The sequence below is a fragment of the Venturia canescens genome, chromosome 1, assembly GCF_019457755.1.
Source record: "Venturia canescens isolate UGA chromosome 1, ASM1945775v1, whole genome shotgun sequence".
Lineage (NCBI taxonomy): Eukaryota > Metazoa > Arthropoda > Insecta > Hymenoptera > Ichneumonidae > Venturia > Venturia canescens.
Genome location: NC_057421.1, coordinates 12,008,619 through 12,031,972, shown reverse-complemented (window position 1 = coordinate 12,031,972; position 23,354 = coordinate 12,008,619). Strand labels below are relative to the sequence as shown.

The window sequence follows — 23,354 nt, the reverse complement described above, 5'->3', positions numbered from 1 at the left end:
AAGTTGGAAGGAAGTTACATAGCTTTAAGATCATTGTGCAAATTAATTATCAAAACTCCGCCAAATTATTTTGTTTATAAATGTATGTTTATAAATGTAATTTATGAACAAATAAAAAGCACAATATTGAATTTAAAAAAACCAAATTTTATTGTGATATTAGCAAACACGTTGAACAGAATCTCAATACATATACGAAAATGTGACAAAAATTTTTTTTTTCATTTGGGCTTGGACTAAAAAAAATATTGGGTCTTCATCAATGTCTTCTGTGCTTACTACGATGTTTGCTTGACTTTTCAGTATCTCGGTCGCGAGTTCGGCTACGCGAGCGATAACGAGTTCGCGATGATTTGTGACTGCCGGATCGACGACGTTGCGTTTTTTTTGGTTTGTGAGTATGTCCGTGACTGTGACTTCTAGATCTGCTTCTGCTCGAGTGTTTTTTCCGTTTGGAATGTTTGGCTCCGTCACCACGAGCTGGAGAGGTACTTGTTGATTTGGAACGTCTAGGCGATTTAATCCTTTCCGGAACAGCATGAGTACCGCTACGACTGATGAAACCTCCCCAAGCATTATGATGTTTAGGGATCGGTGGACTGGGTGTGTGACTGTCAATATCGCCTCCCCTGGCTTTTGATCTAGCTTCTTCGTACTGTCGCCTGAGTTCTTCCACTTTTTTCTCCAAAGCTTCCGGTTTTACTCTTGGACGCGAATAGAGCCTCAAAATTCGTCGACAGACGTCTCTGATTGCTGTTTCATTGACTTTAAAGAGTGAATACCAAACAGGTAAGGTGGGAAGTGGAAGTTGGAGTTGACGCGCACCTAAATATATGCAGGCGCAAGCAACCGTCTCCGGATGATATCGTAGAAAAACATCAGAGCGCAACGAATCGTTCATGTAATTCCAACACTGTTGCATCAGTGTTCGATTCTTCTCATACCCCAACACTTGAAGATACATCACAATGATTTTGTGTGGATGTTTAACATGTACACAAAAACCCAATTCCTTAAGGACTCGACGCTCCGATTTAATGACTTGGTTTTTAAGGCTTACATAATTTTGATCGAGAATAACAGGCTGTATAGATTTCTGTCCACGAACTTGTTTTATGTGATTGAAAACGTTTATCACATCACGAATTCGTCGCGGCGCTTCCTCAATTTTACTTGCCAAACAAATGCAACCCATTGCTGTCGTTTCCATATTGTGCCTGACCAATGACTTGCTGTAGTAAAAACGCTGGAATATCACTTGTCCAGTCGCCATGGCAACCTGAGGTAATTTTAATAATATTCCAGCAATTTGAATCAACTCGCAGCCCAATATTCGTAAATCCGTCTCTGTCTCTGCATCCAAACCGTCCAAAAACGACGGTGTTGAGTTGAGCTTCTCATCAGGCAACAGACAGTTTTGCAATGTCAAAACTATCTTGCCATACACTTTGGAGCTATTCGTGGTGTTGGATTTTGAAGCAGATGTAACCGCCGAATTTTCTTGAGTACCCATTGTATTTAGACACAATATTCTAATCAAAAATCGTACTCATTTTAATGACAAAACAAATTTAACCTCAAATCTGACGACAAGCGTTCCCCCGTGTTCACACGCTGAAGTACTTTTTCGTAACTTTGTCAATTTCATAACTCGCAACTTTGCCGCAAGAAGCAGCACAGTTGTTTACCTACCGTAGGTAAGGAAATAGATTCGTTCTTTATCTATCGAGAATAAGTTGTTACTATATAATGCATGACACTGCCGTCGGCAAACGCCATTCGATTATTATTTTTGAAGGACCTCATCCCATGTGAGTAAAATATTGGCGGGAGAAGAACGTAAATATCGTCAAAATATAGTCAGTACAGCATATTTGCAGGTTTTTTAATTTCGCACTAACATATTATAATTCAATTCTTTCCGAAGTGTGTATACTTAGTCATTAGTTCTGTTATTACCGTTTTTACGAGTTTTTCATCCGACTACGAAAATGCCAATGTTGGCATGACCGTCATCGATCATCAAATAGTTTAAAATAATGGTAAGCTTCGAAGTTGCATAAAACATTATACCAAACGAAAATGAAATCGTCATAACATACCTCAGAAAATGATTTTACTGTGATTAAAAATTAAGTTTTGTTTAATTTTCGTATGATTTTTTTCATTCACATCATTGAAATCATTATTTTATTCATTGACCACTCTATGTCGTATCTCATTCTTTTGTATAAATGAACAGAATAGAGCATTGGCACCGAGTCAAAAAGGTAAACGTCCTCTGCTGGGTGACATATGTAATAATTTGGTGCCCAGAGAGCAAGTTGTTCCATCTTCACAGACATTATCGCCGAAACAAAGACTGAAAAGGCCAAGGAAAAATAACGACCCAACAATTACTATAGGAGAGAAAAAAGCAGTTGTTCTCAGTGAAAACGGTATAGGTGTGACACAGGAAATAATTTCTGAACATGTGAGTATGATGCTATACCATTTATAATGCGTTTAAGACACTGAGCAAATGAACAAAAAAACTTTTGTTACAATATGAATTTTAGATTTGGAATAACGTTAAATTTCTGATTTATAATTATTCTTAATACCTTATAGGAGGAAAGAGTACGGAAACTACTATGCAAACCATTCAAGATCCCAATCCCAGGTTATCAGCTGTCAGGAAGAAGTTTGGGTTCTAGATTGTCCGGTCCACGAAGACCGCTTCACGATCCTGAAGAAGCAAATGCATTGGTACTTTTTACCCCGCCAGAAATGTCAGAACATGACAAACTCAAAGTTGATCAGTGAGTTCTCCAGCATTATTTCAAATCAAGTTATTAACAATACCTCTTCAAAACGAAATTGCAATTTTTTCAATTCATAACAAATCTTGGGATACATTTTTATTTATTTAATGGTGTACTGTCATAAAAAGTCCAATAACAAGATCAATGAGTGACTCGTTGACCGCTAAAAATGGAATTAATGTGTACCGAGCTCCAGTAGTAGAAAAACAAGAAAGAATTCAAATGGAAAAACAAAAGAAATGAGTAATATTTTAAAATTTCTCCCTATGCATTTGCATTGATATTCCATAATTATAGTGAAATTACTTAGTATTAATTTTTTTTATTACTAACAGAAAGAACAGAAAGGGTTACAGAAAATATGTACCTAACCAATGATTGATTTCTACAGAACTAAAATACTGGTCCACGTAGTTGTCGACCCGGCACTTTGTAACATTTTAAGGCCTCATCAACGCGAAGGTGTAAAGTTTATGTACGAATGTGTGACTGGGAAAAGGATAGAGGGTGCTTATGGGTGTATCATGGCAGATGAAATGGGTCTTGGTAAGACTCTTCAGTGCATAACGCTCCTCTGGACTCTTTTGAAACAAGGTACGGTAATTATTCAATGGTGATAAAAAAATTTGAAAAATCCTAACACAATGCTACGATTGTCGTTGTATCGTTAAAGTAAGAAAATGATACGAATACCTACATCGGTTGCAGTAAAACTGAGAAAAAGAGACGAAAGACAAGTGTAAAATATTTTTATTTCGAAAGGTCCCGAGGTAAAACCATTGATCGAGAAAGCAGTAATTGTTGCGCCAAGTTCACTCGTCAAAAATTGGTACAACGAAATCGGCAAGTGGCTTGGAAAACGTGTTAATCCTTTGGCAATCGATGGAGGAAGTAAGCAGGCGATAGACGAGAAACTTACCGGCTTTATGAAAACTTACGGTCGTCGATGTGCCAATCCAATATTGATAATAAGCTACGAGACGTTTCGTCTGCACGCTCATGTGCTCCATCAAGACGAAGTCGGCCTTGTCCTCTGCGACGAAGGTCACAGACTGAAAAACTCAGAAAATCAGACTTATCAATCATTGATGGGATTGAAAGCAAAACGAAGAGTCCTCCTCAGTGGTACACCAATTCAAAACGACTTGCTGGAATATTTTTCACTCGTTCATTTCGTCAACCAAGGACTCCTTGGCACTGCCCAAGTAAGATGACCATACATTGTTACAGAAACTCATTTGCGAATAATATGACGAAATCACAACTGCAATATATTCAGTTATGATAATTCACTTTTAGGAATTTAAAAGAAAATTCGAAAATCCCATCCTCCGAGGACAAGATGCAGCGGCTTCCGATTCGGAAAGACAACTCGCCCAAGAAAGACTCGCAGAACTCGTGACTATTGTGAACAAATGCCTGATCAGGCGTACGAGTGCTTTACTTTCCAAATATTTACCGATCAAATACGAATTTGTCGTTTGCATTAAAATGGGAAAACTTCAGACAGATCTTTACAAACATTTTATCCAGAGCGAAAGTATCAAAAGATCAATGCAAGGTATATATTCCAGATAATTCACACGATAAATTTTGACGTACGAAGTAAGAGTGTCATTTACTGCCACGGATTATTTCATTATAATGATTTTTTTCCTAAATTGTATATTTTTTTCATATCAGGTGATTCTGAAATTGGAGAAAAAAAAGGAACTCTGTCCGCGCTTTCCGCTATAACGTTGTTGAAAAAGTTGTGCAATCATCCAGATTTAGTTTATGAAAAAATCGTCAATAACACGGACGGTTTCGAGGGTACTCTTCAAATGTTACCCTCAAACTACAGTACTAAGTGAGTCATAATTAAAAACGCTATGACGTCATAAATCGACATATTCGCGTACATAAGAGTGCGGCAAGGCTCGCGCTGGCTTTTCTTTTAAGAGCATGGATCAGTCGACGAACCTCACTTGAAATTTTCGAAATCGAAATTCTTTGACACAGTTTGATCGATTAAAAAAAGGCTCTGTCAGCGTACGCAGAACGATGGCAAAAATCTACTGACAGAGCCTTTTTTTAATCGGTCAAACTGTCTCAAAGAATTTCGATTTCGAAATTTGCAGCTATCTCTCTCGCACTCACGGTTGCGACATACCGACTGATCCATCCTCTTAATACTTGGCATCGAGCCGCCACCGCCTCTCTTGATTTGGTTTAAGAAAATTCTCAGAAGGTTGTCGCTTCAAAAAATTCTTGAAATCATTATCTGACGAACAAATTTTGATTGAATTTTATTTGCTTATTGAAATAATAAAATTTATAAATTATCTTTGAGTAAACTGAATCAACTTTAATCTGACGCTTCTTAGCAATATAAAATAAAAATATCAAATGTAGATTTGTACGACTGGAATGAACGCTTGCAACATCACATGCATTTTGAATGGATTTATCAGTTTTAATTTTTTATCTCTACAGAGAGGTTTTACCAGAGTTATCGGGCAAGCTGATGGTATTGGATTGTTTATTAGCGTCCATAAAATCGACGAGTACTGACAAAATCGTGCTCGTCTCTAACTATACTCAAACGCTAGATCTTTTTGAAAAACTGTCACGAAAGCGTCAGTATCGTTACGTCAGACTCGATGGGACAATGTCGATAAAAAAACGTGCGAAAGTCGTCGACAATTTCAACGATCCGAACAGTGGAGATTTCATCTTCATGCTTAGTTCAAAAGCTGGTGGATGTGGACTCAATTTGATAGGCGCTAATCGTTTGGTCATGTTCGATCCTGACTGGAATCCAGCAAACGATGAGCAAGCTATGGCACGGGTTTGGCGCGATGGGCAAAAGAAACCCTGCTTTGTTTATCGCTTTCTTTCCGTAAGCAGAAATTTGAAATCATTTCAATTGCCACTCACATTTTTATTTCAACGTTGCATTTATCTTCGTAGTAAACTTTGTTGTTCCTAACTCCCCGAATCTTCCTTTGTATCGGGAATGCGTATTTAAATATTATCTTTCAAGTACATTTTCAAATATTATTCTAGACTGGTACGATTGAAGAAAAAATATTCCAACGACAAGCACACAAAAAAGCTTTGAGTTCGACAGTTGTGGATCAAGAAGACGACGTTTGTCGCCACTTTACTCTTACCGATCTTCGCGATCTTTTCACACTAGAAGAAAAAACGATATCCGACACTCACGCTAAGTACATACTTTTTATTGCGATCTTGAACACTTTGGGAATCCATCTATTTTACAATTCATGTTTATTTTCTTATTTTACAGATTCAAATGTAAAAGATGCGTCAATGGTGTCGAAGTTAAAGGACCACCAGAACAATCGGATTGCAATTCGGATTTGTCGGATTGGCGACACGACCATAACCCTCGGGCACTGCCAGACATACCGTTACGACAATGCTGGTCTAGTGGAATTTCATTTGTATTTCACCATCGTTCAGCCGAAGTAATTAAATGAGATAACCAGCTTTAAATATTTAGTCTCATCGACAAAACGAAAATGGGCGATTCTTTAACATTTATAAATAGCTTCCTCAAAGAAAAGATAATGAGATGGAATTTCTAGATGAACCTCAAGCTTCATCTCGTATAATTTGACGCAAATGAACAAAACAGCATTTTCATTCATCGCATATATGTTCATTTTTTCATTACCAATTTTTCAGTATTGCCAAACTCAAATCTTCTTAGATCAATTTCCAATGAATTTCGTTGCAATATTTGTTCGATACAAAAATAAAATGTTTCGTTACAACGAATCCATTGGAAATGAAAAATATCTCAGCGTTGATTCGTTGTTGTAAAAATCTCGTTGAATAGCACACTAAATAAAATATATCTTTTGTACCTCGAACCAATGCTTAAAAAAATACCATCAATATTAGAATATTTTGAAAAACCCTCCACTGTTCCTGAGGCATTATGAGAGTATTTTTTTTTTGTAACAGTTTAAACGAGTTATTGAAAGGTCGTTCAATTCAACCGTCTATCCAAACACCAGGCTCTGAACACATTTAATTTACTTTCCTATACTTTAGAACATTAATGTTGATAACAACTTAATATAGCCTCAAAAAAACTAATAGAAATGAAAAACTATCGTGGTAGTGAACATTCTGGCATTAAAATTTTTTTTTTTGTTGGAATAACTTAAAAGTACAGTTGTTTGAATATTGAATGAGTTGTAGATGAACAAGTGTATGATAAGACCATTCTAATCGAAGTGACATACATATTTGCATTGATTCGATCGCTGACACCGACACCGCATCATTCGGGAACAAAATTTTTCATATCATTAAATAAAATATCGATTTTACAAGTGTTTGCACACCATATTATGGCCGTTATCTACGATGCCGTTAAAACTCAATTCAATTTTTCAAATACAGTTTTGACATGGAGGTTGAGCTTTGCTTACTATGATTAACGTCAAAGACATTAGATTGCATGATAACGCTCAAAATTTTCTACCCTTGTTATATGTAATGTTCGATTTTTTAATAACTCAACGCATCGACATGGTTTTCGAGTTGCGCCTCCGCATCAGAGTCTAGTATGCATGCGTCAATTATTCATTCTACGGAAAAATATTGATGTGTACAGGATTTCATGCTCTGCGCAATTCGAGAAACTTCTTCTATTGCAGCATCTCTGTCATAAAAATATTCCACTGGAACCCAGATTTTGTAAAGAGCGCCGGAAGCGGCTTCGCTTTGCACCGAAAAATCGGAGTTACGCACTTACGCACGATTCATTGCCTCGTTTTTGCGCAGCTGATGCGAGGTAGTGAACCGTATGCTTCCTCTCATTAGCGCACATCAAACGATACTCGGTCCATTGGAGAAAAAAATCATAAATCTGGTGACCCAATACTTTTGAAAAAAGTCTCCAAATAAGGTTTTAAAAAATATTATATTCTGCAAAAAAGATTATCATTTGTACCACAAAGTGCACCGTTATGGGATTTTTAGGCGAGCTCATTTTTCAAGATGGTGAAAAAGCGTCCCCCCCCTCCTTTTCACGAAAACGGAATCAACGCTCAATGACTATGCACTAACATTCCAATCGGAAAATCCATGAGCATGATTTTTTTTTCTGCGAAACCCTGTTTCCTGCACTATCTGGCATCTGGCATTCCCAACACGTACAAACACATCTCAAGCGACCCTAAACGCTTGCGCGCGCATGCGCCTGCTTCTCGGAAATTATGCACGAATACAAAGGCCGTAATGCTTCGCATACATGCATGAAGACTAGATAGATTTCATGCACATGCAAGAGAAAATAATGTGGGAGAAACGAGAGGAGAGCCGTCTAGAGCCGAAGATAGCCGAAGCTGACAAGGTGAAGTGTGCACGATCTATGTTCGATGCCCGCGCCACGTCGCGACAATGACGTTGGCAACGTCGCCGAGGAGCAAACCCGGAGCAACGACATCGAGCGAAAAAACGGGGACGCGCAATCGTTCTGTCCCTTGCTCAACGCAAAAGGGTGAGAGAGGCGAAAAAAATCGAATTTAATCGAAGAACAAAAGAGATTTATTTAATACACAACCGTCAGCCGTTTAATCGAAAGATACTGCGTCGACGAAATCGACAATCCGCCAGCGCGAGAACAGTGAAAAGCAACATTGGCAAGAAATTAAATTATCGTCGGGCATATAAACGATAAAACTCACATACGGAGCGTAACGCCGCAAAGAGCGACAACAGTATATTAAACAAAAAAGAAAGAACTATTTTGGAAATGATATTTGAAAAGAACAGGGGAAACAGGAGCTGTTATCGTAAAAAAGAGCATAGTGAACCATTTCGCGTATACTATATGGAAAGCAAAAATCGATATTGGACATAAAAATTTTGCATCCATTTTGTTTTCCCCTTTATGCGTCGCGTCGCGTCTTTTTTCTTCATATTTTTCCTTTATTGTCGCGTTAAACAAGACGTATGTCGCGTTACTTGCTTTAGATACGTGACGCAAGTTTGCGATACGCGGTGGGGTGGGGAAACTCGCCTTTGGCGTTGGCGTTTATCGTTGCGGTACACGGAGAAGAGAGAGAAAACCTTGGCTCGTAGGTCTTCGGGGTTCGGGTCAAGAGCATCTCGGCAATACTCGGCAACGCTCGGGAATCGAGCCTCACCTTTCCAGGCTTACAATACGAGCGACAGTGGGAGAAAACGAGAGATAGAGAAAGAGGGGGAGTGCACATATTACATTGTCAAAGCAAGGAAGAGACATCGGTTTATATGTAAACGTATGTCCGGGCGAGCGCACCGAGTGGCCCCCGCACATACACATCTATACCACAGAAGAGGAGGAACGTCGATGCTATGGAACTTTGGTGAGGGATGTCGTTGAAGCGGCGCACAAACAGCCGAGAAATAAAGGAGAAAAGTCGACAGAAGCAGAAGGAACAGCGACGGGAGCGCCAGCAGGCGAGCAGCAAGAATCAAGGGACGCTCGAGTGTCTGGTCGTTCTATTAATATCTCCTTCGAATCTTCGTTAATTATTTTTACATCGTTACTCGTACTGCGTCATCCGATTATTCGTGAAAAGAATATACTTTCAAAGAAAGAAAACATACGGAAACCTCCTACGGGCAAGGAGTTACGGCTGGGTTTTCGGGGGAGAGGGAGAGGTGATAAAGACATTGTTTGAGCGTCGGGAGTATAAAAAACAAACAAAAAAACGAGGCACATAAGTAAAAACGGGAAAGAGAAAGAGGGAGGCGGGAGAGAGAAAGAAAAAGAGAAACAAAGAACAGAGTTATGGCCCTCGAGAGTGTTAATACGGCCGAGACTCTGATCCAAAGGTTTGCCTTACTCATTTTTTTCTTTAATTACGACACGACTGATGCACAGAACTGAAGACTGACGGTAACGACATTTTATTTTCATCTAAAACAAACTAAAATCATTCAAATGTCTGCGGATTTAAAACCCGTAACGGGGACTATCGATGATTTCCTCGCATGTGGGGTTTTACCGTGGCGCGTTAAAACGATCGAGCCGTGCGTGCTCTCCGCCGCTGTGTCACGGGATGCTGAACAAGCTGTTATAAAAAAGGATATGGAATTTATTCAACATTCTGTTTTTGTTTTATTCAAAAACGTTTGGACCCAATATGTTGATCAACCGGATAGGAAGTTCTAGGAATTTACTCGGTTTTCCATTTTACGAAATGAGATTGCAGAAAACCGTTGAGCCATCGAAATAGAAGTGTCGGGTTTTCGTACAATATGAAAGAATACGAAGATTCAGAGAGAGTTTTCCTCACGCCTTAATAGGCGTGAGGAAAATTTGATTCTCAAAACGAGGGTGTGGGAAAGCAAATTCAACGCGTCGGTCAACGGCGGCCATCTTTGTTGAGCACTTCGCGTCGTATCGTTGCTCGTGGCTCGAATTCATGTGTTACGATCATCTCTTGCTCGTTTTATCCATGTCTTGACCTTTATCGTTTTCGGGCACTCATATTCGTATTCCTACGTATCATATAATTGTGTATGTGTTGTATGCGTGCATTCTCGCGGTTACGTGCACACGAAACACTTCACAATTCGTTCGCTACACCCAACGCGCGGCATAATTTCATCGCCAAGTTCAACAAATATAATACGATTCACGCAAATTCGCGAAATATAACTGACTTGTAGGCCATGAGGCGAAACATCGTATAAACGTTATTTAAAACATGATAAAATATTTGAAAATGATCGAAAATTCGACGATTACGTTTTTCAAATCGAAAAGTCGGAAAACTATTGAAAAAATTAATAATATCTAAAGCTTTTTTCTAACCCAATATTTAAAATTTTCAGCCAAAGCAAATTTTTTTCATCATTTAAGAATCAGAACGCTGTTCAATTCGCAAATTTACGATTTTATAACTAAAAAAAAAAAACTTTTAAATTTCGATAGATTCAGTTAACGCGTCTTACAACACAAAGTACAAAAATGAATAGAAAACTCGCGTGTAGTTCTCAAGAGTTATAAATAAAATTACTCATTTCAATGACGCAAACGTACAAATAACAGCTAAACCAGAGAGCGAAAGTGAGGTGGAAAAATATTCTTCCAATCTTATCCGACAGCGTGTGAATAGAAGCAATGAGCGATTTTAGAATTTCTAAAACTGCCACAATTTCCCGACATGTGAAATGAATTCGTCGCGTAGTTTCGTGATTCCCGACATTTGATACATTTGACTTTGTTCATCGTCTGACTGCATTTGACGCAAATGACCAAAAAAAAACAAACACAAACACACGAATTACTTATACGGTGATTATTCATTGACGATACAAAAAACTAAATTTCCACACAATTCATCATGATGACCCATATAAAATTGATAAAAACTAATATGAAATGATGATGCTCCTGATGACATCGACAACGATGATAATGATGATGATGATCCTGATGATGATGATGATGATGATGATTACGACGACAATGATGATGATGATAATGATGATGCCAATTGATGATGATGATTATTATTATTGTTATTATTATTATTATGACTTATTATTATGACAACCTGACGATGTTGATTCCACCAATGATCTTTTATATGTTGATGATGCTGACGTTTGATGAGTTCCCCGATTTTCAACCGGTAAGGTGAACAACGAAATTTACTCTTTTTTAATAACTTTCAAAACGAATTTCTCAATGGAAAATAAGTAAAAAAAAAAAAAAAAAAAAAAAAAAAACATTTCTTTTTTAAAACGATCTCAAAAAAATGTGTTTCATGGTCTCGAAACCGTTGACCTTTGTTGAAATTTTTCATTATTCATATATATATATTTTTTTTTCTCCAAATAAGCGTTCTTGCTTTCTCATATTGTTTGATTACTACTATCGATTATTGGGTGTACAGTGGTTGCTATAGCATGTGGCTGCGCTGCGGAGAAAATACGGAAACAATATTTCAACTGCTTGTATATTTGAGATATATTTGTATTTCTATTGTTTTATTAACTCTCGAAGTGTTTCGTTCTATAATTTACTGGTAGCAAGTAGTACGGTTATCGGGGCCAAGGGCAAAGGTGTATGTTCTTTGTCGCGGAAAGAATATAATCGGACGATATTTATTTGCATGCTCATTTCCTGAAACTGAGGGTGTCTTACGACTATTCGTTGAATCAAAATTTATTAACAATTAATCTCGCAATGACGTCTCAATATGGTACGAACTGTAATGGAACTTTTCGGTGGATGGTTAATATTTTTTTGAACGTTTACTTGTATATCAGCGGACAAATTCGATTACTGAAAATGTTGTAGTCAGATTATTTGCATTGCAAACGGTTAAATATTTTGTCGCCAATCGAGTTTGACCGGTCATATACATAAACATGCTTTGCATCCTTATAGCTAAAGTGCAAAATGCATTTTTACTAAACGTGGTAATATAAAAAGCGTGAATTTGGTGGGAGATTTGACGAAACGTAAGAAAAAAAATCGTTCCTGTTGGTGATTGCTTTTCGACAACGAGTTGGCAATGCATGCTTCTTATGCGTTAACCGATCATTCCGAAAATCTTCAAAATATTTTGTGTTCGCAGAGAACATTGGGAAAAAAATGTTAAACATATACACATTCGTACACTGTTTTCTCATAATTTTGGATTTTGGTAATATTTTATTTTCCTTTTGTCAACATTGAATTTTCGATTATTTTCGAAAACTTGGTGTGTGATGACATCGTAATTGTGTCTCTGAAATTCATTGGTGCAATCGACGAAATCAACACTGCAAAAAGTTTCTATGCTCGAACGATTTGACCTTCAACTGTGCGAAAAAATTCCTCGTCAAACTGATCACCGCACGGAAATTTATGAGAGCTCTGTGAGTTGTACATGTGTCTACGTTTGAAAAATGCATTTTTTAACCATACTTCATATATTTTCGAAAAAAATGTCAATATGTCATTTTTCATGGTCTTAACGATTTCTCGAAAATTTTTGCGATTTAAGGAAACTTTCAAACGGCAAATACCTACGTGAAAATAAAGTCAAAATGTAGCGTTTAAAAAAAAATGTATGAATGTTCCAAAAGTACTAGATTTTTATTGAAATTTGTGAATAAAATAATTGTTTGTTGTATTCAAAATAATTGCGGGAGCAAACTAAAAAAAATCATCACGAAAAAAGGGGAAAGAAGACGAATAGAAGGAAAGAATGAATCCCCTCGTGAAACATACGTGGACATTGTCGTATAGAAATCTCGAAAAATTTCAATGCCAACTGTTGCCAGCAGCAACGCTATAATTTTGTTTTTGTTTCGTAAATCGTTTAGAAAAATCTTAACCTCGATAACAGAGCGGCACATTCGACGTTGAATTTGCAATATTATATATTTATATATTTACATTTACATATGCATATATGTATAAACGTATGAATATATTTGGCTGCATACACGTATGTCGTAATAACGAAAAAAACGTTCCGTTTCCAGTAAATTGCAAAAATTTTATGAGCTAAAAAAGAAAATGATGTGTTACATTGTGACAAGGTGATATTTCCCTAACAAAACTGTTATAGTTCCTACCAGACCTTTTTTAGGCCCGGTTTTTCCATCTCCTGGTTAAATTTCTCTGATAATTCAAAGCCTGTCAGTCATTGTTTTGATCGCCTGGAATAATTTACCTAGAGGTGGAACAACAGGTCCTTCATGTTAAAAAATGAATAGCAAAAAAAAATCATAAGATTTCTCATAACTGCATCTTTTCCTTGAGTTCGTAGTCAAATGGAAATTCTATGCAAATTGTATGCATTCGATTGTCTTGGGAATAGCACTGATGCTCCAAGTTGATTAGATTCAGTCATTAATTGAGCTATCTTTTGGGTAATGTTTGAGTAAATGAGAAAAAACAGATTTGTCAGAAGCGTGGAAATTTTTCCCATTTATCAGGCTTGCGGCACGTCAATTAATTATACTGTTTTTGATGTTTTATGCGCTTATTGGACAGTTAAGATATTCTGTAGGAAATTAGTTGTAAGGTGTGGGCACATTGATTACAGTGTTTGGTAGTGATTCTGGTAAACCGATAAATTATCATCTCAAAGAATAATAAACAACCGAAGGTGTGTCAATAAGCGTTACAACTCAACGTATTACTGTTAATATCCCTGAGAAATCATCATCATCAACATTGTCTTGTTATCTGTGATATCAAGGAATTAAATGAATTGAAAATTCATTATCAGGATTAATGTATTCGAAGCTACATTGCTAGCTAAGAAAAAAAAGCACAGATAAAACTTTTTTATTAGCAATATGTGATTGTGTGGTGGACCATTAACGACAGTTTAATTTTATACTGAACCAAGAATAGATTGTGGATTTTCATTTTATGATTATAATTTCTCACCATCCAACAGCAGTGTGGATAATGATGACTTGGAAGATGGAGAAATACCATCGGACGAGGATGACGAACCAACTCCGCCACCTCCAGTTGTCAAACCACCCACCGAACCGGTCAAACCGACAATCGCTGCTGATTCACCCAAGCACAAAAATTTTGAGCCAAAATTCACGAAGAACAAGAAACCGAGTAGCAGCACCAGCAATACAAATAATAGCAAACAAGACAGATTTGGCAAGTACAAAAACCCTTCCGAGGACTGGGCAGGTGATGTGGAGAAAGCCATTCGTGCTGCGCTAGAAGAACAGGACCGCTCCAAAGGGCAGGACAATGCTAAATCTAAAAGCAGAAGTAATCGCAGCAAAAACAGAAAAAGAATTCGCGATGAAAAAGAAGAGGAACGAGCCAAGGCACAGAAGGTATTAATATTCAAATAGAACTTGAGGTTTTATTAATTTAAAACTTTAAATTTTCTTTTTTTTAGCATTTTTTCGAAAATTTAGTTTGAACTCATTGTGTAAAGTCTTTCAATATAAAAAATGTTCATATTCCACAAAAATACAGAATGCTGTCCTTAAACAATTTGTACAATATGAAATACTCAAAATCCGAATGACGCTGAAGTTTCCAACGTTGGAGTCCAACGAAATGATCGAAAAAACTCTCCAATAATTCCAGTAATTCTCCTATTTTGTTCCCTGCCAAATTTGCGATTCGTAGTTTTTCAAGCTGCACCAACGATTCGTGAAATAAAAAATTGGTGAATTACAAACGTTTTTTTCGTTCATTTCGTTGGACTCCAACGTTGGAAACTTCAGCGTCGTAAATTCGAATGCAAAATGAACCTACGTTTCTCTTTACGAAACAAGAAGAAATGGAAAATCGTTATCGTTTTATCAATTTTTTTTCAGAAACGAAAATTGAGCGATGAAGAAAATGGTAACGAAGATGACGATGAGATGCTTTTCGTTCGTGGGGCGTCACCAGTTTCGCGCAGGGACGGTCACGATACGACACGATCATCGCCAAGGCGTTCTACCGAACGTGACAGTTACGATAATGTGTCTGAAAACGATGACAGATCGAGTGACCGGAGGCAGAGAGACAACGATAGCAATAAAAGAGGCAGCAACAGCGGTGCTGGAGGACGTGGCCCTGGTTTGTGTTTTTGTAATTTGGACTAAAATTTTGAATACTATTGTCGAAAATACCAGATCGGCATTTCATAATTCGAAAAGTTTTAATATTAAAATTTGTTTCTCAACATGAATTTACAAGAAACTCTATCATACTTTTGAGTGTATTTTCCAGTAGCATGAGATTTATAAAGTAAATTTGTATGATGATTTTTAAACAGTTCGTCGAGGTGGAAAAACAGAACGAGGTGGTAAAAACAAGGGTCGAGGGCAGCTCAGGAACGATAGGAACGGCAGAAGGAATCAAAATTCCGATCACGGTCAGGATCCCGACGCGATTTGTCTGTACTACATGCAGGGGAAATGTCATCGAGGTGACGATTGTCCCTTCTCGCACAATGCTTTGCCACCACGAAAGATGGAATTGTGCAAATTTTATCTCATGGATTGTTGCGCCAAACGTGACAAATGTTTGTACATGCATCATGATTTTCCTTGTAAATTTTTCCACACCGGGCTCAAATGCGTCAACGGTGAAAACTGCAAGTTTTCACACGAGCCGCTTAACGAACAAGTAAGTAAATTCGTCGTTTGATAGTCCACTTTTCAACTGATTCGAACCCTAATAAATGTTGAACAATTAATGATTTATGAAGATTTTCCGGACTCTCATGAAGGAATTCATTTCAATCAGAATTTTCAAATGTTCCAAACACATTTTTCAGAATCGAATAGTTTGATATTCATTCAGGTTCTCAAATCATTATTTGCTTTCCAGGTTAAAAATATTTTGCTCAAACACTTGGAAACTGCGCCGAAAGAAATACTCGGTGATTTTCCCCGGCTCAGTCGCGAAGGTGCATTGATGATGATCAACAACACCGCTAGGAATGCGGCGCAAAGTCAAGAGACTGCGAACCAGAAAATCCCGAGTTTATTCGATGTTGCTCTTCCAGCTCCCGTCAATGCCACCGACCAGGAGGACGAGGGTAAAACATTAACTGAAATATCAGTGCTGAAATAATTGATAATAATCACGATACAGAATTTTGAGATTTCATGCATAGCAAGAATTGATCGATCGGAATGTGAATTTTTACAAGTCTTCTCCGAGTTTTACTACTGTCATTTTTGACTCATTGAAAAAGTGGAGATTCCATTATAACACCTTGTTCTGAACTGTATTTTAGAGCCCCGAGGGAACAGTACAACAACCACGTCAAATAAGGATCAAAATGCTGTGGTCCCGTCCCAACAAAAGAGACCAACATCTTCAACTGCAAAAGAACGGAAACCAGCGGGAAAAAAGACACGTTGGGGTTCGGACGAAGATCGAGTGCCTTATGAACAAATAATGTTGCTCCAATCGGTGAGCCAACTTGGTCTTCATCTACCTAATGTTGCTCTTGGTCTTGCCGTACAACAACAGCTTCAGCAACATATATTAATACAGCAATGCATCGCTAATATGGAATTCTACAATGAGATACACGGTAGTCCGGGCGATCCGACGGCGATTAAAGATAAAGTTAAGGCTATGGAAAACTCAGATTTTACGAAAGATGTCAGCGAGGAAGCGATAGCTGCTCAGGTAAAATTTTCAATATCGCTATTTTTCTCGGAAAATATTTTTCATGGAAATAAATAATTTTCACGAAATACACCTTTTTAAGAACTGTTTTAAAATAATCCTGAGATCGTAATAAACCAGTAGAATTTTTATTTCAATTTTATAAGACCGAAAACTGTCTCATAAACTATTTTTTATTTATGATTTTCAATTTTCGTACGGAAACGCTAGCCGCCATGTTGTTTCGGTTTGTGACGTCACTCCGTTAGTAAACAATACAATTGCGAAAGACCAAGTAACAAGATTTGTGAAAATAATGAGTTATAATGGTATATCATTGGTGTCTCGTGCTTGAATGCAATAATACAAGTGTAAAAATGCTACAAAAATTGTGGATTCATCGCCACTATCAACGTATTTGTCATTGGTAGATTTGTACTTTCTGCTTTCACAAAACCGTTTTCCATAATGCTATTTTAATAAAATGAATGATAAAAGTCCACAAACGTGCATAATAACTTGTAAAATTTCAAAATAACACAGAGCGCACGATAAGAATCTAGATTATTTACTATCGGAGTGACCTCATGTTGGAATCCAATATGGCGGATGGCGTTTTAGACATTTGAAAAACAGATGAAAAAAGACAATTTTTATAATTGAATTATAAAATTTACATTGCACTTTTATGAATAAGTATTGAAGTTTCTCGTTTACTTTTTACGAAATCTATCATAATCATGCATTTTTATATATTTTTTTACATGCTGTAAAATACCTTATCTATTGGATACTAATCGTAATAATCATGAAATTGTATCAAATATATCGTCACTCACTTTTATGAAAATATCGAAAAATCCGATGTTGCCGATGTTCCAATAACATTGCAAAAATCTAAGTTGATTTTGCCCTAAATTACATTTTCGTGGGGGCATTTAAAAGAACATGCGTTTCTTTTTATAGTCGAAAGCCAGCTCCGAAGGTGTTGAAGCATCTTCGAAAGACATCGATCTCAGGGAAGTTTTGAATGCGAACAGAGCGTCTGCTGTTTCGTGTATAGCCGACGCTGCTGCTAATTTGGAAACTCCGAAATTCGACGATGAAAGCGATCGCGATGAAGAAACGGGTCTCGTTATTGAAATGCCGGTCGAAGACGAGGACAAGAATAAAGAGGAAGAGAAAGATAAGGGAATGATTACCCGGGAAGAAGCAGCTACAGAAAATGATAGCGTCATGAAGGAAACCGTCGAAAAACGTGAAGGTAAGAAGGATTTACTTGAGGATTCGAAGATCTTAATAACGTGCAAATTCAATTGATACGCAAAATAATTGTTGAACTCTTTTAGAAATTTCGAAGTCTTTTACCTAACAACCTAACAAATACACGATTTTCATAATTTGTAGAGGAGTTTCTTTTATTTTTAAATTTGGCATTCCTGTCTCTGACAGTAATCGAAAACGGTCAATAAATAGCTGAATTTTGCTGATTTCAGTACCTGAAGATGGATCGATCCATTCTCGCAAAACTGCAACTGGACACGTATCTTCACCAATGCGTAATGAAAATGTAACGGAGGATCAAGAAATGCCACCGAATTTGCCGAAAAAGGCTCAAGAGCTTTTCATGAGAATTCAACAGCAGCAAAGAGCTGCGAAAGACAGTTTGGCGATTGCGGATGACAAGGGCAAAGTGGAAGAAGCGACGAAGGACGATCCTTGGTATTCCGACGACGAAGAGACTGAGAAACACGACGACGACGACGACGACGATGACGATGACGATGAAGCTGGCAACCTTACGATCGTTTTAAAAGATCCACAAAAAGATGAGAGCGACCGGGGCGAAGACGGCGGTCCTGAAACTCCAGAAAAGGAGAAAGCGCCAGAGATCCCGGAAGTACCAAGTATTCCACAACCAGCGGTATTCGGTGATAAGTTAGGAAATCTCAGTAAGATCGACATAAGCGCAGAAGTAACAAAAATATTGTCCGCAATAAAACCGCACGGTTCAAAATTGCACGCACCCCGACCAGAAGTTGCTCAATCAAGTATCGAGTCTCGCCTGGAGAGTGCAGCGCATCCGGCTTACGATGCATCGTCCGAGGTGTCTAAAAATTCTCGACTAAGTACAGAAGATTTAAAAAAGCTGCCGAGCTTGGAGACGAGTGCATCTCGAGATACCGAAGGAAACAAATCAAAATCCGAAAACGGCAAGTGGAGCCCAAAGCCGTCAAGTGCAGGGAACGCTGCAGCGGTTTCGAGAGATCCTCGAATGTCGAGAGACCCTCGTCAACGTCGAGAAGAACAAAAATCTGTGAGCCCAAGTCGGAACGAATCGAAGAAGGAGTCGCGCTCACTGCGTCTTGAAACATCGATATACTCCTCTGGAATAACTATAATGGACGCGAACATGGACACGGATTTGCGGGCTAGACCGGACCAAGATCATCGTCGAAAAGATATGGATCTACGACAGCGATTTCAGCAGCAAGATTTCGGCGATACTGATCTTCGGGTGGTTGGGAGTAATTTTTCAGACGGTTCAAATTGGCGTTCGGACGTAGATTTAAGACCAATGTTAACTTTACCGTTCAAGCCAGCGCCGTCTCATGTGCCGTGTACGGAAATCGAGGCCAGCATATCATCGCATCCATCAATGTCTTACAAAGTATATGTAGTCGATATACCGCGTCCCGATTATACGGGACTTAAGTTAACGAAAAACGATGCTCAGGTCAAATACGATCCGCGATTAAGAAAAATTTTCCGATTGCCAAAAGTCGATATCGCTGATTCTCCAATGTCGCCACCACCAGCGGTGCCGGTAAAACCGGAAACACCGAAGTCTCCACCTCACTTGACAGTGCGATCAGATCCTCGAAGAAAAGCCCTTGAGACTTCGAGTCAAGTTTCACAGAATATCAGCGGTTCCGGTGTGTCCGCGAATCCTGTGGGAGTAGTAGGAATGTTGCAGGGTCAAGGTCAAAGTGGTATGGGACATCAACAATCGGAAGGAATGTCGGCAATGGGAATGAATGTTTCGGGCATGCAAGTACCATCGGGTATTCCAGGAATGCCACCGATGGGTCAAAATCCTATCATGGGAGGAATAGGAGGGCCAATGATAGGCGGGCCAATCGCGCCTTCGAATTTACCACCGATGGGAATGGGGCCCGGTCCGAATATGGGCGGCCCTGGAAATGGACCCCCGATGACTTACGATCCAAGATATGCTGCTCAGAGAAATGGAGGTCCAGGACTTTTGGGACCAGCGCCTGGAATGGGTTATGGTCCTGATGTTGGGCCACCTTCTTATGATGGGCCTTCTGGTTATCCTGGACAGGGTAATTTCAATAATTTCGGCCCTGGACCCGGGGCACAGGATTCTGGAATGATGGCCTTCGGACCGGGTGGCCCTAATCCCGGAAGCTTCGGCGGAAACGTACCACCAGCTGAATGGACGCCGGCTAATCAGAATCAGATGAGACGCGGGGGTGGCGGTGGCAGTAATAGAGTCAGAAGAAGAAACCGAAATAGAGCAAATTCTGGACCTAACAATAGAAGATCTCCGCAATAAGTTTTATTCATACTCTTATTTTTCATCTAAACTCCAGCGATTAATGTTATCGATAAATATTGTCGAATAATCGAAATTCCGAACAATGATGAAAGCCAAATTCTAACGAAACTGTGAAATTTCGTTGGCAGGAAAAACGAGGATTGTGTTCATTCACATGAAATACGAGGGGTAATGAATCGAGCCTGAAATAAAGTATAAGATAAATATTCGTCATAAGCGAATACTCAATCAACGTGACAACGGTTTTTGTCTCATGGAATCGGAAATTAGCGATATTGCGTCTGTATCTATGAATATGTATATACAGAACCATATATATATATATGTTTATATATTTACGATCACACATAAGTCATACAAGCAACAAATGCTGTTGGAATAATGTACTCATCAAACTTGATACGATAAGGATGTTGGCATAATAAGCGAGTTTAATTATATAACATCTGTAGATAATATTGTTAATCAGTTGATAGACTAATACCGGATGGATTTTATTCCATCATTGAGCCGAAAATAATGTAAATAACCCTACGGGCCGTCAAAATTTGACATTATAATTACTCGGTTTATACAGACCTTTAAACGAAATATGAGTCGTAACCGTATGTTAAGTTTAATTCAATAAAAATTTTGTTTCAATGCATCAAAAATTATTTTTTCACGTCTATCATAATGAACAAATTAGATTATTATTACATTAATTAACATTGTAGTTTATTCGAATGGCTTCCTCATAATTGTGCGATTGAAGAAACAATTCCCAATAGAAATCAATCGACTTTCAGGTAGTTATTTAAAATTGACTTTCTGTACCTCAATAGTTTATTTTCAAAATGTATCATTCGAATTTGGATCATGAATCGAAAGAAGTGAAATTTTTCTCAATATTTCATTTTATTTGGTGGAGGACATTGTACAAAAGTTATATTAGCAATGCAAATAACTAACTACGTCTATGTCAATAAGATTTTTTTTTTTTAACAAACGTATATGATCGATTATTGCAATTCGAGTCATGCCTCGATTGCATTACCTTGGTTGCTGAATTCGTTTCGCATATACACGAGAGAAGTTTCATCCAAGATGGTAAACACATTTGTAAATATGTAATTAAATATGTTAATCCTAAATAACGTCTTCTTCTCCACTATGTGGAGCAAATTCTGTAAATAATGTGCAAATCTGTTATGACAAATCGATGTACATATTGAACAGAAGGACAATTAATAAAAACAAAACTTGTTGAATACATGTCTTTCCTCTTTTTTATTATATAAGGCAAAACGATTCCTAGTAATCTTCAAACAAGTAAGGTATTTACATCATTCATCGTAGAGTCGATCGTAAATTTTTTTAAATCCCAGCTTAGTCAATCATTGGAATGCAAAAGTTATGCTGACTCGTGGAAATAGTAAGGATGACAAAACGCTGGAAAAAAATGGATTGATCTCCCGGTTAATCGGTTTGACATTGATATTGTAAACACTATTAGGAATATTTTTCATTTTGAAAATAATGCTTCCAGAGATGAATCTCCATCTCCTGTGAAACCAAGATATCAATTTGCAGCATAATATTTAATTTTTTTTACTCAATGTGCGACTGATGTCAATGGGTCAGCTCGGACCGAAGAAAGATCAAGTCTAGAATCCATCTCATCATCCAGTTCGCCAACGATCGCTCTGGAATAATATTGAATATGTATCAAATTGCAAACCAGTTTTCCATGCAGAAAGAGCCATCACTTCGAACGACAGAAGCTCGACTGACAAATCATATTGACAGTCAACGTGACAAAAATAAATCATTCAACGTTGGCCCACGCCATTAGACTTGGGCATTCTTTGTACAAGCAAAAAGAGTGCAGAAGATATATTTTATATTTTTCCTACTTATACAAAACTGACTATTGATTGTCATAAACATGACGAGTATTGAGTGAAAAAACAAAAACAAAATATTCAAAATACTTACACATTATCACCACGTATAATGTGCAAGCCAAGAACAACTTGTTCTACTCCTTGAGTCATGCTGTAAACTCTTTCATGGGATTCGTCAAGTATCAAATTGATGGTTTGATCAAAACCTTTTAGAGTTCCCTGTAATTTAATAAGATTTATCATTGTGGAGTAGATCCATTTAAGGTAACAACTTACGGAAGAAAAAAACTCACTATAAAGTTTCTGCCATCAGAAGTAATTATTGAAACAGTGTCTGAATACCAGATAATTTAAGGGCCAATATGTGTAAGAAACATCGTTCTGAAGGTTCTGAATATTAGATCAAACAAAAAGGATACGATTGACGTAACTTTCTAGTCCTGAAGCCATCGTGTTTACTACGTTTACTATTGTGCTTTTATCGCTGGTAATGAATAATATTTGTTTCCTTATGAACAATTATTCAATAGGTTACTGGTGTTTAGATTATTTTGCAATTGTGGAAGTTTTTTAACTCGGCTGTAAATTATATGGGAAGTAACACCTAACACTATTTGTTGTTTAAAAATTACACTTTGTGTTTTCAAATTCCGTACAGGTTAAAGAATTCGTCACGGAATCGAGTACGCGCCGGAAACACGTATGGGGGGAGAGCACCAAGGCTTATAAGCTCCGTTTTCGTTGAATACACAGTGTAAATGACGTGGTGAATGACCAATCAACAATGTTTCTTGTCTACCGAATCTTCCGAACCAACCTCTCAGCAGGGAGTTAAAACTTTTGAATATGCGGAATTGTGCAATGTCGCTTTTTAAACGATCATTTATATTAAAAATTTTGTGAGAGAAAACTACAAAGTCATTTGAATAACCTGATTGGACAGAAAAACGCCAATTATTAAAATG

General features: G+C 37.7%; 4 protein-coding genes across 7 annotated transcripts; 2 read left to right on the top strand and 2 right to left on the bottom strand.

Moving 5' to 3' along the window:
* Positions 1 to 126: 126 nt before the first annotated feature.
* LOC122406890 (cyclin-L1) lies at positions 127 to 1,637 on the bottom strand. The gene has a single exon (XM_043412735.1). The coding sequence runs from the start codon at positions 1,511 to 1,513 to the stop codon at positions 260 to 262; it is 1,254 nt and encodes a 417-aa protein (XP_043268670.1). The 5' UTR covers positions 1,514 to 1,637; the 3' UTR covers positions 127 to 259.
* A 130-nt stretch (positions 1,638 to 1,767) lies between these two features.
* okr (DNA repair and recombination protein RAD54-like okr) lies at positions 1,768 to 6,685 on the top strand. Its single transcript, XM_043412152.1, has 10 exons — positions 1,768 to 2,042; positions 2,243 to 2,473; positions 2,611 to 2,801; positions 3,196 to 3,398; positions 3,567 to 4,009; positions 4,104 to 4,365; positions 4,488 to 4,653; positions 5,280 to 5,685; positions 5,853 to 6,016; positions 6,097 to 6,685. The coding sequence occupies exons 1-10, from the start codon at positions 2,040 to 2,042 to the stop codon at positions 6,287 to 6,289; spliced, it is 2,262 nt and encodes a 753-aa protein (XP_043268087.1). The 5' UTR covers positions 1,768 to 2,039; the 3' UTR covers positions 6,290 to 6,685.
* Positions 6,686 to 8,225: 1,540 nt separating this feature from the next.
* Positions 8,226 to 21,753, top strand: su(sable) (suppressor of sable). 4 transcript variants are annotated; one of them, XM_043411717.1, is made up of 9 exons: positions 9,684 to 11,455; positions 12,604 to 12,689; positions 14,231 to 14,633; positions 15,126 to 15,372; positions 15,572 to 15,924; positions 16,129 to 16,339; positions 16,541 to 16,941; positions 17,887 to 18,184; positions 18,417 to 21,753. In XM_043411717.1, exons 1-9 carry the CDS (start codon positions 11,321 to 11,323, stop codon positions 20,498 to 20,500), a joined length of 4,218 nt encoding a protein of 1,405 aa, XP_043267652.1. In that variant the 5' UTR covers positions 9,684 to 11,320; the 3' UTR covers positions 20,501 to 21,753. The 4 variants fall into 4 exon arrangements, with proteins under 4 accessions (XP_043267784.1, XP_043267704.1, XP_043267652.1 ...); XM_043411652.1 differs by having other exon boundaries at positions 14,228 to 14,633; XM_043411849.1 differs by lacking the exons at positions 9,684 to 11,455; positions 12,604 to 12,689 and adding an exon at positions 8,226 to 9,647.
* LOC122407090 (U6 snRNA-associated Sm-like protein LSm8) lies at positions 21,749 to 23,107 on the bottom strand. The gene is made up of 5 exons (XM_043413113.1): positions 22,809 to 23,107; positions 22,683 to 22,723; positions 22,481 to 22,608; positions 22,098 to 22,188; positions 21,749 to 21,934 (listed from the first exon to the last, which is right to left on the bottom strand). The coding sequence occupies exons 1-4, from the start codon at positions 22,837 to 22,839 to the stop codon at positions 22,098 to 22,100; spliced, it is 291 nt and encodes a 96-aa protein (XP_043269048.1). The 5' UTR covers positions 22,840 to 23,107; the 3' UTR covers positions 21,749 to 21,934.
* Positions 23,108 to 23,354: the final 247 nt, after the last annotated feature.

Coding starts and splice junctions, on each gene's coding strand:
- LOC122406890 (XM_043412735.1), bottom strand. CDS start 1,513: ATGGGTACTCAAGAAAATTCGGCGGTTACATCTGCTTCAAAATCCAAC.
- okr (XM_043412152.1), top strand. Junction 3,399..3,566: donor CTGGACTCTTTTGAAACAAG/GTACGGTAATTA, acceptor TTATTTCGAAAG/GTCCCGAGGTAAAACCATTG. Junction 5,686..5,852: donor TTGTTTATCGCTTTCTTTCC/GTAAGCAGAAAT, acceptor ATATTATTCTAG/ACTGGTACGATTGAAGAAAA.
- LOC122407090 (XM_043413113.1), bottom strand. CDS start 22,839: ATGGCTTCAGGACTAGAAAGTTACGTCAATC. Junction 22,609..22,682: donor CTGATGGCAGAAACTTTATA/GTGAGTTTTTTT, acceptor ATTAAATTACAG/GGAACTCTAAAAGGTTTTGA. Junction 22,189..22,480: donor ATTATACGTGGTGATAATGT/GTAAGTATTTTG, acceptor ATATTATTCCAG/AGCGATCGTTGGCGAACTGG.